The sequence below is a fragment of the Asterias rubens genome, chromosome 15 (genome assembly GCF_902459465.1).
Source record: "Asterias rubens chromosome 15, eAstRub1.3, whole genome shotgun sequence".
Lineage (NCBI taxonomy): Eukaryota > Metazoa > Echinodermata > Asteroidea > Forcipulatida > Asteriidae > Asterias > Asterias rubens.
In genome coordinates this window covers 8,343,145-8,361,565 of record NC_047076.1, presented here as the reverse complement: position 1 = coordinate 8,361,565, position 18,421 = coordinate 8,343,145, and the positions used below count along the sequence as shown (strand labels likewise).

Genomic DNA, 18,421 nt, shown 5'->3' with positions numbered 1-18,421 from the left:
GCACTGTATACTCTGTACTTTCCTGAATCCTGTGAAGACAAAAACATACACATATTACTCTGATGGGATTTGAACCTAGAACTTTTGCCATTCGAGAGAAGATGTCTTACCAATAGACCAGGAGTGGATTTCACAATGAGTTAGGACTTAGTCTTATCTCGAGTTAGGACGAGTTACTCGTCCTAACTTAGGACTAGCCATGCATTTTTTATATCTCCCTGCAGCCGAATTCACGAACACTAGGAAGAATCCTAACTTGAGTTAGGATGAGTAACCCGTCCTAACTTAGGATGAGTTCAATGCGTCCTAAGTATTTGGATACAGAGCTGAACCTGTCCTAAGTCCTAAGATTAATCCTAAGTTAGGAAGAGTTTGGTGAAATCAACGGCTGGGACTAGTCCTAACTTAGGACTAGTACTAACTCTTTGTGAAATCGACCCCATGATCTTTACATACTTCCCGATTTCAATAATGTTTCAGAAAGAAAAGTTTCTTCAGAGGATTGGTACTGCTGAGATTTGTTTAATCAGTAAACTTTCAGATTGAAACAGTCACTGTTTTTAATATTTGATAATTTGTTTAGTAGCACAGGAAGCATTTATTTCATACTGACTCAGCAATAAGAGTATTGATTAGTTATTTGCTTTTCTACAATATATAATATATTAATATATATTAATAATATTGTAGAAAAGCAAATAACTAATCAATACATTTATTTCACACTATTTGATTTACTGATAATTAATGTACATGTACATGAGTATTTGTAGGAAAAAGTGAAGCAAACAAAGTTACTTTCGTTCAACTCCCTCTTTGACAGGCAAAACAGACACTCACTTATACAAGCTGACATCTGAGACCAAACAAACATTACCAATTAAAAAGAACAGCATTAGAATATGATGGCATTACAGATATCTAACAAGTAATGTATAAGTTTTCTTGAAAATAATGCCATAAGAGTGTTTCGATGAAGCTAAAGCTAATATTTCATTTCCATTCATATAATTTGCTTTAAACAACATTCCTGATAAAGCTAAAATCATTTTACTTCATTTCTTTCCCAGACAATGAGCCACCAGTCTTTGTGAACTGTCCATCCGACTTCGACCTGTTCACCGACGCTAACGGCAAATTTAACTACCCAATGTGGGATTTGGTACAAGCTACCGATAACTCTGGCATTGAACCGACCGTCTCCACAAACTTTGTATTTCAGATGTTCCAATTAAACACAAGGACTCCAATAAAGTATACAACAGCTGATGCCTATGGGAACAATGAATCTTGTGTGTTTTACGTTTCAGTGACAGGTGAGTTTTAAACCAAAAAATATTTGTTTACTTTTCCCCTACTACACCCATGCCCTTTTTGCTTCAATTTATGGAATGACAGATTGTTTCCTTTTGAAAGGATCAAAAACATCGGGGGCTTATTTCATGGGGCTGCTTTAATGTAAGCAAATTTTTATGCAACTATAAATTTGCTTGCATGAGAGCGCATTACACAAGTTAGCAAAAAAACTTAGGCAGCCAGCTTGCGCAATCACCATTCACTCATTTTCAAACAGTTAGCAACACAAGGTTAGCATGGAAACTCGCGCAACAAGCACAAAATCGGCAATTAAGCAGCTATATGAAATTAAGCCCTGAAGTGTGAGTGCACTTATCTAAAAGAGAAGGGGTTTGCCCCGGTGTTCCTGGCTGTGGCTGCTGTATGAGCCAACCTAACTCCCGTTTATGATCTGAAACTTTTTAATTTTTTTTATTTTGGCTTGACCCACAGACGGCACCCCGCCCGAATTTGAAGAGTGTCCGAGTGACATGACAGTGTCCACAGACTTCAATGCTCCAACCGGACAAGTCAATTGGTCTATCCCTGTTGCCGCAGACAACACCAAGCAGGTTACCCTCTTATCCAACATGGAGCCAGGGGACAACTTCCGAGTTGGGAAAACGATGGTCAAATACACAGCTGTTGACCCCGCCGGCTTGACATGTGAATGTAATTTTACTGTGACGGTAATTGGTAAGATTTTGTTCCAAAAATGTTTTACTTCTATGACCATGCTCTGATTTTGTGTATTTCGAATACCCCAGGAGCTGTGGTAATATGGGGAGGGGCCGGGGGGGGGGGGGTCCCTAAGGATCCTGTCCCTCTCTTGTTATTACTCTGATATAAGACCCCATAATATTGATAATTTGATTAAAGAATGTCAGTTTGACGATGGCGATGACTAGAGCAAGCTAGTCTTACCCCGCTGTAGTGAAGTTTAAAAAACAAGAAGTCCCCTTGATCCACTAAGGGAAAAAAGAAGGCCCAGCCAATTTAGTAGTTATTAAGCAGAATATGGAATATCTACTCTGCAGTAGTAAAGAAGTCTTATGAATTACCAAAATCTACTTTAATATATAGCAAGACAAGTTCTCAAAAGAACCAAATCAACACAGCAAGTAGTTATACACATGGTGTTTACTGCAAACGAAATATAAAAATTTCAGCTTTCCTCTACTTTTACAGATGACGAGAGTCCCATGTTTATGGACTGCCCAGCAAACTTTGAGAGGACCACAGGCCCAAATGGCGAGTTCGTTGCTCCTGTCTGGGAGACTCCTAGTGCCGTTGACAATGTTGATGGTCCAGTTAAAGTAACCACTACATACAAATTCAAGCCGTTTGAATTTGGTGTCCGGACGCCCATTGTGTACACAGCAATGGATGCGGCAGGGAATAATGCCACTTGTGCATTTGATGTCCTTATAAATGGTAAGAAAATAGTTTTGTATTTATAACTTTTGCTTAAGGCGGCAGTGCCAGATAATGGCTCTCCATTTTTCTCTATCTACCATTACAGTAGTTCTTCTTTCAGGGAGCCTTTATTTTGACAAATATTGTCTACCTTAATTGGAGGTATTCAGTCTTTATCTGGATTGTCTGACATTGAAGGGAATCCAAAGCACAAGGCTGCTGACAGAAAGCTCAGGATGTCTGTGACAGTTCCCCCTTCAAACTCTGTCTCCTAACCCTTATCTTGTCGTTGGACTTCGGTAGTGTACCATACAGATCCTGGTAGTAAATGCCCAGTGAACTCTCATCATTCTGATATGACAACCATCTAGCCTCTTCTCAAGATGTTTGGACATTGTCCATCGACCTACAACCAGAATGCAAGACTAACTCCACTATTGGAAAAATCTGACTACAGCTTCTGCTCCAATTGAACTTCCCATCTAGCCTCTTCTCAAGATGTTTGGACATTGTCCATCGACCTACAACCAGAATGCAAGACTAACTCCACTATTGGAAAAATCTGACTACAGCTTCTGCTCCATTTGAACTTCCCATCTAGCCTCTTCTCAAGATGTTTGGACATTGTCCATCGTCCTACAACCAGAATGCAAGACTAACTCCACTATTGGAAAAATCTGACTAAAGCTTCTGCTCCATTTGAACTTCCCATCTAGCCTCTTCTCAAGATGTTTGGACATTGTCCATCGACCTACAACCAGAATGCAAGACTAACTCCACTGTAGTGAAAAAGAATATGAGTTTCAGTTACTAGTCCATTTGACTCTATCAGACTGACTTTATGAGTTTTGGTGCTTACTTGTTTCTATGTTTCATCCGCTCATCACCCCCAAGTACTTATAATGCAATGCAATGTTAAATAATAAAATACTTAAAACTTATTTTTCCAACTTGCAGATGAAACCCCACCAATCATCGAAAACTGCCCTTCCGATATCACCATCCCCACTGACCCGGGCCAGCCTACCGGTCAAGCCAACTGGACGCTACCCAAAGCATCAGACAATGGGCCAGGCGTTGGGCTTGTTTCAAGGTGGAACCCTGGTGATGACTTCCCACTGAGAAGGACAAAGGTCATCTATACAGCAATAGATGCGGCAGGGTTAAAGGTCAAGTGCCAGTTTTTCGTCACAGTAATAGGTCAGTAATCTTTTTCTTTGTCATGTTTTTCTAATAAAAACAATAACATTTGCTTTAATTTGTATAATTCTGAGGTCTTTATGAAAAATATATTAGCTAAATGGCATGAATATACTTTTTCAGATTTAAAATTTGCAATATATTGTTAACATTGGCATTTTACTCAATATAAATTAAAGAAACACGTTGCCTTGGATCGGACGAGTAATATATCTAATATAATATATAAAGAGCGTTTGTAACCGTTTGTGAGCGTTTGCGACTTTTTGTTTCAGATATCAATATAAACCACAAGGGAAACTGACTGGGTAAATTTGTAAATGATTTTTGGGGTTGAACAAAGAATTGACTAGAGTGGGATTCGAACCAACGACCTCCGGATTAACTGCCAGAGCTCTACCAACTGAGCTATCTAGCCCTATATTGGCGGTGTCCCTATTTTGTCAATATCTTTGTTCGGGGGTGCCAGTCAGAAGCCATACAACCGTTAACTGCCGTGTAGCCAGGGATCACACCCAAATTACGATACAACCTGGGAAGCGGCAGCCAGGGGATCACCGTAAGGCGATGCGACTTTTTGTTTCAGATATCAATATAAACCACAAGGAAAACTGACTGGGTAAATTTGTAAATGATTTTTGGGGTTGAACAAAGAATTGACTAGAGTGGGATTTGAACCAACGACCTCCGGATTAACGTGCCGGCGCTCTACCAACTGAGCTATCTAGCCCTATATTGGCGGTGTGCCTATTTTGTCAATATCTTTATTCAGGGGTGCCAGTCAGAAGCCATGCAACCGTTAACTGCCGTGTAGCCAGGGATCACACCCAAATTACGATACAACCTGGGAAGCGGCAGCTAGGGGATCACCTTAAGGGGATGCGACTTTTTGTTTCAGATATTAATATAAACCACAAGGGAAACTGACTGGGTAAATTTGTAAATGATTTTTGAGGTTGAACAAAGAATTGACTAGAGTGGGATTCGAACCAACGACCTCCGGATTAACGTGCCGGCGCTCTACCAACTGAGCTATCTAGCCCTATATTGGCAGTGTCCCTATTTTGTCAATAACTTTGTTCGGGGGTGCCAGTCAGAAGCCATACAACCGTTAACTGCCGTGTAGCCAGGGATCACACCCAAATTACGATACAACCTGGGAAGCGGTAGCTAGGGGATCACCTTAAGGGGATGCGACTTTTTGTTTCAGATATCAATATAAACCACAAGGGAAACTGACTGGGTAAATTTGTAAATGATTTTTGGGGTTGAACAAAGAATTGACTAGAGCGGGATTCGAACCAACGACCTCCAATCATTTACAAATTTACCCAGTCAGTTTCCCGGAGGAAATCCGGAGGTCGTTGAATCGAATCCCACTCTAGTCAATTCTTTGTTCAACCCCAAAAATCGTTTTTTTTTTTTTAATGCATTTGGTAGGAAAGATGTTCACGGTCGGCCATTTATGGGAGTCAAATATTTGACTCCCATAAATGGCCGACCGTGTTAGTCGACGAGGTGAAAGGAAAACCGTGCAGTTTCGAGGCATGTTTGTGTGGATCATTGTATTCCACTTTTACATCTTTCTACCCATATGCATTTTATAACAAACAGTTACAAACGCTTTTCAAAGACCAACTCGACCGATCCAAGGCAACGTGTTCCTTTAAAGTTTTATAAACTATATTTCTGTCAAAAAATTTTGTTTCTTAAATTTCTATGGTTTCAATCATAAAGCACAGAAACTGGCTCATTAGCATGCAAGATTGTTGTCTCTTAAAAAAATGAAAACATGTTGTTCATGAGTGCACATACTTAAATGTTTAGGTTTTTTACTTCTTGTTATGGTTGCGTTCGTTTAGCTTCCCTGGGTTGACCCCGGTGTGTGGCGTGTTTTTTTTCCAGGACGAACGTGGGTAATGATCGGCACACGTTCGTCCTGGAAAAAAAAAACGCCACACACCGGGGTAGACCCAGGGAAGCTAAACGAACACACCCTATAAAAGTGAAGGTACAGACATCTTTCCACATGCAAATCGTAATCAGCAAATTAAACAAAGAAAGTTCCTGTTTTTCTTTTAAACAGATATCGAAGGCCCAGTTTTTACCTCATGCCCTCAAAACATTGAGCGAAGCACAGATGCAGACGGTGAGTTTGAATACCCGATGTGGCCACGCCCTATCGCCATTGACAACTCCGGCCTGACACCAGATATCACAACCTCTTTTACGTTCATTATGTTCCCTTTGGAGACAGACACCCCGATTGAGTATCTCGCAACAGACCAAGCTGGAAATACTGGCAAGTGTGACTTTTATGTTCGGATTAAAGGTAAGGATTTCGTTCCACAAGTCTTTCACTTTCTTTTATTTGTGTGTGTACCATGGTTCGAATCCGACCTCAGTTTAAAGCCAACAACCTGATGTATACAGTATCTTTTATACTCGTTTGGAATTCAACTCTCAAGACCACGCCTGATGGTCAACTGGTTAGGATACCAGGGGTCGATTTCACAAACAACTCAGGACTAGTCCTTACTTATGACTCTTCCTTGGAGATACTAAAAACTTAAGGCGAATATCCTGGGGCTAGGACGAGAAACTCATCCATACTCGAGATGAGACTAGTCTTAACCCTTTTGTGACATCCACCCCTGCTCTACAAAACGGGGTTATTGGTGCGACTGGTATTCTAACCAGAATAATATAACATGAATGTATTATAGATGCCTAATACATTACTACCCCTGTTAAGCCCCGTGACAGAATCTTAAATCCTTTGAAAGATGCAGCACTTGGCAGCTCATGTTTCTAATCATTCACGCCAACAATCTCTCCTTCTCAAGTACCCATTTACTCCTGGGTGAAGAGAAGCATTTATAGTTAAATATCTTGCTCAAGGAAACAATTGGGCTTGACAGGGATTCGAACCTACAATCTGATGACTCATCCATCAGAATTTACAGACTGCTTGACCACAACATACCGTAAAGAATATCAAAGTCTTATATAGCGCACGTATCTACCAAACAAGGTACTCAAGGCGCCGAGTATATACAAACCTTCAGAAAGACAGTTTATATATGCTACAGCGCATACAGCAGCCACAGCCAGGAACACAGGGGCGAACCCCTTCTCTTTGCGATAAGTGCACTGGGTTATTTTACATGCGTCAACAACACATGGGACCAACGGCTTTACGTCCCATCCGAAGGACAAAATAATGGTTAAGTGTCTTGCTTAAGGATACAAGTTTCACGGCTGGAGACTGAAGCCCACACTCTGCTCATCATAAACACCAGCGTTTGAACTCGGCCACTACACTTCCAAGAAACACAATAAAAAATTCAATACCACTGCTAACTCACAGGATTCAAACTGCCCCTCGCCACCAGGCTAACACGGTGGTCTAGTGGTAAGACATCTACTCTAGCAATGGGAAGGTTGTGGGTACGAATCCCATCAGAGTGATTTGCCTGTGGATTTTTTTCACAGAACTTGAGAAAGTACCGAGTATACAATTCTTAATATCAGTGTAAAGGTAAAAACAAATTAAAAATAATGATTCTGTTTTTAAAAATTCGTTTGAAGATGGAACACCCCCTCAGATCACAGGCTGTCCCGGTGACATCACCATCTCCATTGACCCAAGGTCAACAAGCGGTGGCGCAACATGGACGACACCCAGTGCTAACGATAACGGGAGAATAGTCAGCTATGAGCCAAACATCAACCAGAGTTATGAGTTTCCGCTGGGAGACACAAATGTGACCTACATCGCAACGGACTCTGTTGGGTTAACTTCAGAGTGTCAGTTTACAGTCACAGTTGAAGGTAACTGTTTCAGCTCTTCTTCCTTTTTTTTCTTCTTCTGTTTTTTTCTTTTCTTGCACCATTAATCTAAAACTCACTACCATTTAGTTTTTAATCTTGTCTTCATAAATACCTCAGACAGTTTCGCTATTCCTATTGGTGGAGAGCGCGTCATGTGGGTGTGTATAAACCCTTGTTTATGACCGGTAAAAAGTGTTAATTCATGGGCGTGACATGCGACCTTGCACCTGTTCTTTTAAGACAGTTTCTTCATTCCTAGTGGTCGATAGCAACAGCTGAAACAGTTGTGCCACATCACGCGATACGCGCGCATGCACAGCATTCCCTTATAAGGAGTTGTTTACCCAAGGCGGAGGGCTTTACCATTTCATAGCTGGAGGGGTGTTGTGTTGAAAGAAATCATTTAACAATTATAATTTTTGCATTTATTTTACTTTTTGACCAAAAAGTGATGATGTTTTTGACCGAAAAAAGGTATTTATCAATGGGAATCAAAGTGTGTTGAATCGGTTTTCAGCAAGTGGTTTAAACCCGCCGCGGCCTGGTTGTTAATTTACCTCGACTTCGTCTCTGTAAAATTATCAAGAACCAGGCCTCGTTGGGATTAAACCACTAGTTGAAAACTTCTTCACCACACATTGATTCCCTTATTTATACCACAGAATTCAAATCTCATCTCAAAACTTATCTATGTCACAGCATGGAGGTAGAACTACCTCCATGGTCACAGGTTTCTAAGGACTAATTTATTTGTGTCTTTTTTCTTCCTTTTAGTTTGTTTTTGGTTTATCTTCGCCTAGAACGCCCAGTAGGGTGGATATGTGGGCATTCCAAGTCTTTCTTCTTCCTCTTCTTCTTGTTATTATTTATTACACACCATATTTCACAACTAAGTTATTTTGTATATTTATTAAAGGCAGTGGACACTATTGGTAATTACTCAAAATAATTATTACCGTAAAACCTAACTTGGTAAAGAGTAATGGGGAGAGGATGATAGTATAAAACATTGTGAGAAACTGCTCCCTCTGAAGTTAAGAAGTTTTCGAGAAAGAAGTAATTATTCACGAATTTGATATCAAAACCTCATCAGATTTAGAATTTGAGGTCTCGAAATCAAGCATCTGAAAGCACATGACTTGGTGTGACAAGGGTGTTCTTTTCTTTCATAGTTATCTCGCAACTCGGACGACCAATTAAGCTGACATTTTCACAGTTTGGTTGTTTTATGCATATGTTGAGATACACCAGTGGGGAGACTGATCTTTGACAATTACCAATAGTGTCCAGTGTCTTTAAATAATCTTTGAATGCATATATTTGTAATTTCTTGTGGGGGGGTCCTAACATCATTGTTTTGAGGAGCTTAAGTATACTGTTCTGGTTGCTTGAAATGTAAGACATTTGAAAAGTCTTCTCTTTTTTCCTTGAAAAAATCTTTAATAAGTTATTGGTGTTTAGCGCTTTATCAGTGTGCTGTGTTTGTGATTGGGCGATCAAATGACTGGACTCCATTAGCCATGACACTTGGGTCCTTATGCAAAACACTTAACAACTTTGTCCTACAGGTGGGACTTAAAGCTGTCGGACACATGTGTTCTGTAAAGCACCTAAAAGAACCCATCACACTTATCATTGAGAAAAGGGGTTTGCCCCTGGTGTTTCTGGTATGGTTGGTAGCACACTGCCCCACAGCAACTTGTTAAACTGTTACCGAAATGGTGCTTTGAAAATAAATGGTACCTTGAAAAGTAATTATATGCATTAACTTTAATATTTTAACTAGTTACCTCTACTTATACTAATTAATTCTACTCCTGAACAAATACTAATTAATTTTAGACATTCCTTTCTACAGTGAATGTGTACAATACAAGGTAAAAATGTGTGTTTTTTTTAACTTTACAGAAGGTACACCATTGGTTTATTAACCTTTTTTACTTTTTCACAAACAAAATTAAATATAAAATGGTTTAAAAAAAAGATGAAACTGTTTAAAATGGAACTATTTCTTTGAGAAAAATTATCAATTTTGTGATTCTACCATCTAAACTAGTATGGCTCATTTTTCAGCAAAATGACAAATTACCGTCATAATTATTAGGTATACAGGGAACAACACTATACAGGCAGCGACTTGCTGCAAGCTTAAAGGAACACGTTGCCTTGGATCATCGAGTTGGTCTTTGAAAAGCGTTTGTAACCGTTTGTTATGAAATGCATATGGTTAGAAAGATGTTCAAAAAGTAGAATACAATGATCTACACAAATTTGCCTCGAAATTTCATGGTTTTCCTATTACTTTGCGAACTAACACAAATCGTATCTCCACAATAGAACTCAGCATGTATGTATTGGCACTGCGATATCCGACCCTGTTGTTTTGAACTACTCTGTGCCACAGGGGTCGGTACTCGGCCCGCAGTGGTTTACGCTGTACACTTTACCGATTCGTGACATCATCCTCAAATTTAATCTGAATTACCATGTGTACGCAGACGACACTCAGCTATACATCACGTTTAAATCTTCTCAAGAAAACGCCAATGCATCTATTGCAAGACTTGAGAAATGCATCCAAGAGATTCGACGTTGGACACAACAAAACTTCCTGAAGTTAAATGATGATAAGACAGAGTTCCTTTTATTTGGGTCACGTCAACAGTTAACTAAGGTTTCAGTGCCATACATCTCCATCGGTGATGCTCGGATAGCTCCCTCGCTAAAAGCTCGGAACTTGGGGGTTATTTTTGATTCATCGATGACACTTCAGCCACACATCAACAATATTGTTCGTTTATCATCATATCACATCAGGAATATAGGTAAGATTCGCAAGTACTTGGATAAAAGTGCCACTGAAAAGGTCATTCACGCATTTGTTACTTCTCGTCTTGACAACGGCAATGCTCTTCTATACAGTCTACCTAACAACCAGATTTCCCGACTTCAACGGCTCCAAAATACTGCTGCCCGCATTGTGACACTGTCTAGAAAATCCTGTTCTATCACCCCCATTCTGAAACAACTACACTGGCTCCCTATCTCTCAACGAATCATCTTCAAGCTGATGCTCATTGTCCACAAAGCTCTAAATGGCAAGGCTCCCCACTATATTTCTGAACTGCTTCAAGTTTACACTCCATCAAGGAATCTTCGATCAAGTTCCATGCTTCTCCTCATTGAACCCAAGTCTCGACACTCATGGGGTGACAGGTCTTTTTCTTCAGCCGCGCCACGCATCTGGAACTCTCTACCACTTAATCTTCGATCTTGTGTTTGTACCGCAAAATTCAAGTCTCTTCTCAAAACTTATCTTATGTCACAGGTTTTCAATGACTAATTTTGTTGTGTCTGTTTTTCTTTGTGTTTTGTTTTTGTTTTTGTTTTGGTTTTACTGCGCCTTGAACACCCAGCAGGGTGGATATGTGCGCATTACAAGTCTTATTATTATTATTATTATTAACACGGTCGGCCATTTATGGAAATGGCCGACCGTGTTTGTCGACGAGGTAAAAGGAAAACCACGCAATTTCGAGTGATACTTGTGTGGATCATTATATTCTACTTTAAAAATACCTTTCTAATCATATGCATTCTATAACAAACGGTTACATACGCTTTTCAAAGACCAACTCGACCGATCCAAGGCAACGTGTTCCTTTAATCACTTTTTGTTTCTGAAGAAAATTCCAGTAACCAATGACGTACCTTTTCTTTTAAAAAGGAGTTTTGTATACCTTGTGAAACAAATCAATGTTTTTTGTTGGTCATTCCTCGAGCAACTTCATGGCACTGCTAAATAACTGCTTACCACAAAATTAGGCACTTTTGCACAGCCACGATTGTTGTATGAGCCCTAAGTGCAGAAATTCGCGAAAACTTATGGCACCCTGTAAATTGCGCGTGATTCTTTGAGCTTTAGGTACAAAATGCAGCAAGAAGCAGCGCTATGAAATCGTGCCATGTTGGTTAGTCCATACGTCACAAAGGCACTGGACACCTTTGATATAGTTGTCATAGACTAGTATTCTCACGTCAAAGATTTGGACTCAATTGGTCATCAAAGAGAATAATGGGGGTAAAAAGCACCATGGTTGCACAAATTTCTGTGCTTTCAGACGCATACTAATGAATTAATCAAGTGAGAAATAACCTCTTTAAAACAAAAAATGTTACTTCAGAGGGAGTCATTTCTCGTTTTCTACTATCAACAGCTCTCCATTGCTCATTACCAATAAGTTTTCATGCTAACAATTATTTAGAGTAAATATGGTACCAATAGTGTCCAGTGCTTTAAAGTGGTAGTCTTTGTGGTTTTAAAGTTGTTTTGTCAATTCCTGATGTGCAGGTTTGAGCCTGTTGTGTAGCGTTGTTCAGTGTTGTTCAATGTTAGCATGGTTTATTTTGGATAGGATAAAGTGTTGGTTTTCCAATACCAGTTCATGTACTGTTTTGTAAGTTGGTTGGTATAGTATATGGTTTGGTTTATTTACTTGCATTTATGTCCTGGTAACTTATTTTTGTTAATATCTGGAAAGCACATCACAGGCACTTCATACATGTACAGTTGGCTTAACATCATTGGTTTAAAAGAGGCCTGTATGTGCATACACATAAACTACTGATTAATTATTGATTAAACGCAGTGGACACTATTGGTAATCACTCAAAATAATTATTGGCATAAAACCTCTCTTGGTGACGAGTAATGGGGAGAGGTTGATGGTATAAAACATTGTGAGAAATGGCTCCCTCTGAAGTGCCATAGTTTTCGAGAGAGAAGTAATTTTTCACAAATTTGATTTCGAGACCTCAAGTTTAGAACTTGAGGTCTCGAAATCAACTATCTAAACGCACACAACTTCGTGGGACAATTATCTCGAAAGTTCAATGACCGATTGAGCTCAAATTTTCACAGGTTGGTTATTTTATGCATATGTTGAGATACAGCAGGTGAGAAGACTGGTCTTTGACAATTACCAATAGTGTCCACTGCCTTTTATACTGATTTTGGAAGTCAATGTCCCAGTGTGATATAAAGTGTAGTGCATATTTTTTGTGGAGTTTAAAATGATTACCTGTTGACTCACAATAGGTGAGTCAGGGCAGCCACGTGACACAGATGCAAAGAGGTCAATATACCGTATTGAATAACCCCCTTTGTTGCTATGAAAGTCGCCATCTAGTAGGGCAAACCGCGCGTCCAAACGCGTACATCAATGAAGCACGCAGCGTTCCCGGTTTGATTTCTGCAGCATATGCATACGCACACACGCGCACAGATGCCATGTTTTATGGCAGATATTTGAACAGTGACATCATATTCAATACAGTAGATAGATTGCACATGAAGGCATTGACCACAATTTCTTTAATGTAAAACAATGGAAAAGTGCTTGCTGGTCATGACTCTCAGCCAATGATAGCCCTTCACATGTGAAAGTTTCATCAAAGATGGCGGCAAATGCAAGGGGTTTATATGTAGGAACAATGATACATTCTACCCAGTCATGGTGACACATAATTTTCACTTGGATTTGTCGATATGTACTAAAACAGTTTGTCAGTGCTTTGTTTTGCCATAGTAAGTTGTTGTTGTGCATGTTTTCTGTGTCTGTAACTGATATTTGATATAATTTTTTTTGCAGCTGCCCCTATCCTAAAATCACAACTCCACCCTCCAACACTTAAGTGCCCAGATACCAACAGCTAGTGTTTGTGTTTGTGTGTGTGTCAGTGTTTTCATTGTGACATTATGTCGGTGTGCTCCATTAGGGCAATTGATAAAAACATAATTGATTAGCGTCTTTAAAAAAAATCCACGGAAGATTTTGGACTACTTTGTAAAAACTCCACATGACATTTTCCCATTGAGTTGATCAAACTTTTGTAGGTTATCAAATAAGAAGAAAAATGCCCACACAGTGAAGCAAAACTGTTTAAATTAGAAAAGGTGCTTAAGAGAAGATTGATCTCATTTTGTTTTATGTAATATTATGTTCTTCAATAACCAACTGATATTTTATTTATCAGATTAAAGTTCAACATTTGAACACAAACACAAGACCGTCGGACGTCTTTGGTCATGAGTTTACTGGCCCAATACTTTAAAGGAACACGTTGCCTTTGATCGTTCGAGTTGGTCTTTAAAAAGCGTTTGTTACCATTTGTTATAAAATGCATATGGGTAGAAAGATGTTGTAAAGTAGAATACAATGATCCACACAAACATGCCTCTAAATTGTACGGTTTTCCTTTTACCTTATCAACTAACACGGTCGGCCATTTATGGGAGTCAAATTTTTGACTCCCATAAATGGGCGACAGTGTTAGTTCGCACAGTAACAGGAAAACCACGCAATTTTGAGGCAAATTTGTGTGGATCATTGTATTCTGATTTTAAAACATCTTTCCAATCATATGCATTTTATAACAAACGGTTACAAATGCTTTTTATAGACCAACTCGTCCGATCCAAGGCAACGTGTTCCTTTAATCACTGGCCTCGGGTCTGCGGTCCAGTGTCAAATTCTAGCCATTATTTTAAACCATGCAAGGAGAGTACAAACTTCTTTTTCCTTATTTTCTTCTAAAGCACGGTGTAACTTATCCCTATCGACTCCCGGACAGAAAAACAACTACAACTACAAATTCATGTTCCCTTTGGCCACGTCGGAAGAGGAGGATAAAATGCGCTTTGATTTTGCCGTCCGGTCAGGCGGAACCGTGTTTGTTGCCCTGGCAGAAGATAGGGAAAGTCCACATGTTTACGAGATTGGTGAGTTAAAGCGTCAAGTTATTTTTTTTGTATCAATTTTTGTTTTTACCCATACACCGATGTGTGTTAGCACTGTATACTCAGTACTTTCCCGAGTCCTGTGAAAAAATATCACAGGCATGTCACTCAGGTTGGATTCGAACCCACGACCCTTGCGATTCAAGAGCAGTGTCTTACCAACTAGACTACCGAAGTTGCCCGGTAGCTAGAGGCAGTTGGAATCCTATGTTTTTGCAGCGGGTACCGCAACGATATAAGAGATGTCAAACATACAAACAACAGAGCATTTGTAAAGCGCCTTTACATCAAGATCAAAGCACTAAAAAAAAAGGGCGAAACCAATGGAACTATACAAATAAGTTTTAAGAGATTTTTTAACAATGGCAACGAGTTACAATTTCTGATGCGTACTGGGAGGTTATTCCATATTCGGGGAGTAACCAAGGAGAACGTCCGGTTGTGAACGGATGAGAGTGTTCTGATGGTTGAGTGTTCAGTTTAAGCGTGTGGTGTCGGAAGCTGATTGCAAGCTTTAGCGTGGCAGTTGGTAGAAAGCAAGGCAAGATGATAAGTAGCCCGGTGCTATTCCAAGAAGGCACTTAAACACAGTAACTAAAACTTACTCTGTTTTTGAAGACAACAATTGAACAACAGAAATATTGAGTAACTCTTTGCAGAGGTGTTTGCTTTGAGTCTGCAGAGATGAACAGAAGGAAAGAACTAAGCCACTCCCAAAGAAAATGCCCTTGTCATGCCTCTCTCCAATCAGATCAAGATCCAGGAGTGAAAAAAAAGAGAAACTTCTTCTAAAGGAACTCATCAATGTGTAGTTAGTTGGTAGAGCGCCGGTACGTTAATCCGTTTTACTCCGGATAAATGTAAACCACAACATAGGGCTGGATAGCTCAGTTGGTAGAGCGCCGGTACGTTAATCCGTTTTACTCCGGATTAATAACGTAAACCACAACATAGGGCTGGATAGCTCAGTTGGTAGAGCACCGGTACGTTAATCCGTTTTACTCCGGATAAATGTAAACCACAACATAGGGCTGGATAGCTCAGTTGGTAGAGCGCCGGTACGTTAATCCGTTTTACTCCGGATAAATGTAAACCACAACATAGGGCTGGATAGCTCAGTTGGTAGAGCGCCGGTACGTTAATCCGTTTTACTCCGGATAAATGTAAACCACAACATAGGGCTGGATAGCTCAGTTGGTAGAGCGCTGGTACGTTAATCCGTTTTACTCCGAATTAATAACGTAAACCACAACATAGGGCTGGATAGCTCAGTTGGTAGAGCGCTGGTATGTTAATCCGTTTTACTCAGGATTAATAACGTAAACCACAACATAGGGCTGGATAGCTCAGTTGGTAGAGCGCTGGTACGTTTATCCGTTTTACTCCGGATTAATAACGTAAACCACAACATAGGGCTGGATAGCTCAGTTGGTAGAGCGCTGGTACGTTAATCCGTTTTACTCCGGATTAATAACGTAAACCACAATATAGGGCTGGATAGCTCAGTTGGTAGAGCGCCGGTACGTTAATCCGATTTACTCCGGATAAATGTAAACCACAACATAGGGCTGGATAGCTCAGTTGGTAGAGCGCTGGTACATTAATCCGTTTTACTCCGGATTAATAACGTAAACCACAACATAGGGCTGGATAGCTCAGTTGGTAGAGCGCTGGTATGTTAATCCGTTTTACTCCGGATTAATAACGTAAACCACAACATAGGGCTGGATATCTCAGTTGGTAGAGCGCTGGTATGTTAATCCGTTTTACTCCGGATTAATAACGTAAACCACAACATAGGGCTGGATAGCTCAGTTGGTAGAGCACTGGTATGTTAATCCGTTTTACTCCGGATAAATGTAAACCACAACATAGGGCTAGATAGCTCAGCTGGTAGAGCGCCGGTACGTTTATCCGTTTTACTCCGGATTAATAACGTAAACCACAACATAGGGCTAGATAGCTCAGCTGGTAGAGTGCTGGTACGTTAATCTGGAGGCTGTTGGTTGAAGTCCCGCTCCAGTAAATTTTTCTTTGATCGAACCCAAAAAGAAAAAATACAAACATGACTTGTCTATTTTGTAGGTATTGGAAGCAAATCTTTCATGAGATGTGGAGTTTTATGCAAGCCCCGCTACGTCACCAAGCGTACGCCTGGTATCCTTAACCCCTCCAACCAGTTCCATCGATTCTGGATCACCTACACCAATAATGGATTGATCCAAGTGGGCAAAGGGAGTGAGAAACCATTCATGCAATGGCAGGATCCATCCACCCCCCTGGATATTCAAATCATCGGAATAGCCTCATACCAGAAAGCTGATTGGATAGGCTACTTATGCAAATACCAAGCCAAACGGATGATTGGTCAGTTATAACAAAAGGCAAGGCTGGTCCTTACCACTCTTTGTTATAATTAAACCTTTGAAGACATTTCCGTTACGCTTCATTTTAATTGGTGGATCCTGATAGTCATTTTACTAAAAAATACAAAAATGTTTCATTTACCAAAGAAAAAAGTCTTTATCTACGCCCTGCCATTTATTGCCCCGCCCATTCCCCCAATCTTTCCCGGATCCACCACAATATAAGTTCATATGGTTTATGGTATTTACTTTTCTTTTAAAATGTATTCTATTAATGGTTTATAAAATTAGGACATAAAGTATGAATTGAGAAGCCAGTGGACTGGCTTGTATTCCAAAACTCTTTTTATACAAAGCATGCTTGAAGCTGCATTTACTAGAAACCATCCTCATTCTAACAAAATACTGATATGGTTATTACTCCACATCTAAACTAATGGACTCTGATTATGGTGATATGTCTGATCCAATGTTAAGCATGATCAGTTTACTGGTGCAGTCCTCAGTCCAACACCATTCAGTAACTCAACACTCAAACGGTTGGACTCTGATTATGGTAGTATGCCTGATCCCATGTAAAGCATGATCAGTTTACTAGTGCAGTCCTCAGTCCAACACCATTCAGTAACTCAACACTCAAACTGTTGGACTCTGATTATGGTAGTATGCCTGATCCCATGTAAAGCATGATCAGTTTACCAGTGCAGTCCTCAGTCCAACACCATACACTAACTTTTGAACGGGCGTTTAAAACTTTACAGGGTCGTGGTCGAGCGATAAAGGCCCTCGCCTTCATCACACGGCCACAACCCTGCCGGTTTTAAACAGCCAATTAAGAACTCGTCGCCTACTCTTTTATTCCCTTATTTATTGTACAAAACTTTTTCTAAATGTTAATTCTAGTTGTTGTAAGATTAAATTTGTGCTCTACTTATTTTAAAATGTTTCGAATAGGATTTGAAATTTTGTAGTTTTAGGTAAAAATCTAAGGGAATCTTTATTTAAGGATTTTGCTGAATCTACAGATTTTGAATCGACCCAAATCCTACACTGTACCCAAACTACAATGGTTTATTTGTGACCTGCCAAAACCCATGCATTGGTCTCAATTGCTCATCAATCCAGAATAAAAACTTTCAAATGACACTTAAAGGCAGTGGACACTATTGGTAATTACTCAAAATAATTATTAGAATGAAACCTTACATGATTCCGAGTAATAGGGTGAGGTTGATCGTATAAAACTTTGTGAGAAACAGCTCCCTCTGAAGTGACAGAGCTTTCGAGAAAGAAGTAATTTTCCACGAATTTGATTTTGAAACCTCAGATTTAGAATTTGAGGTCACGAAATCAAGCATCTGAAAGCACACAACTTCGTGTGACCAGGGTGTTTCTTCTTTCATTATTATCTCGACCAATTGAGCTCAAAATTTCACATGTTTGTTATTTTATGCATATGTTGAGATACACC

General features: G+C 39.8%; 1 protein-coding gene across 1 annotated transcript in view; it reads left to right on the top strand.

Annotated features, from left to right (window-relative positions):
• Positions 1-17,459, top strand: part of LOC117299777 (hyalin-like) — a 37,313-nt gene extending 19,854 nt beyond the window's left edge. Inside the window, exons 16-23 of the mRNA XM_033783292.1 lie at positions 1,071-1,316; positions 1,789-2,031; positions 2,524-2,769; positions 3,709-3,951; positions 6,038-6,283; positions 7,543-7,785; positions 14,384-14,566; positions 16,670-17,459. Of these exons, the coding sequence (XP_033639183.1) occupies positions 1,071-1,316; positions 1,789-2,031; positions 2,524-2,769; positions 3,709-3,951; positions 6,038-6,283; positions 7,543-7,785; positions 14,384-14,566; positions 16,670-16,962 (1,943 nt within the window). The 3' untranslated portion in view covers positions 16,963-17,459. The remainder of the gene's footprint in view (positions 1-1,070; positions 1,317-1,788; positions 2,032-2,523; positions 2,770-3,708; positions 3,952-6,037; positions 6,284-7,542; positions 7,786-14,383; positions 14,567-16,669) is intronic.
• The last annotated feature ends 962 nt before the right edge of the window (positions 17,460-18,421 follow it).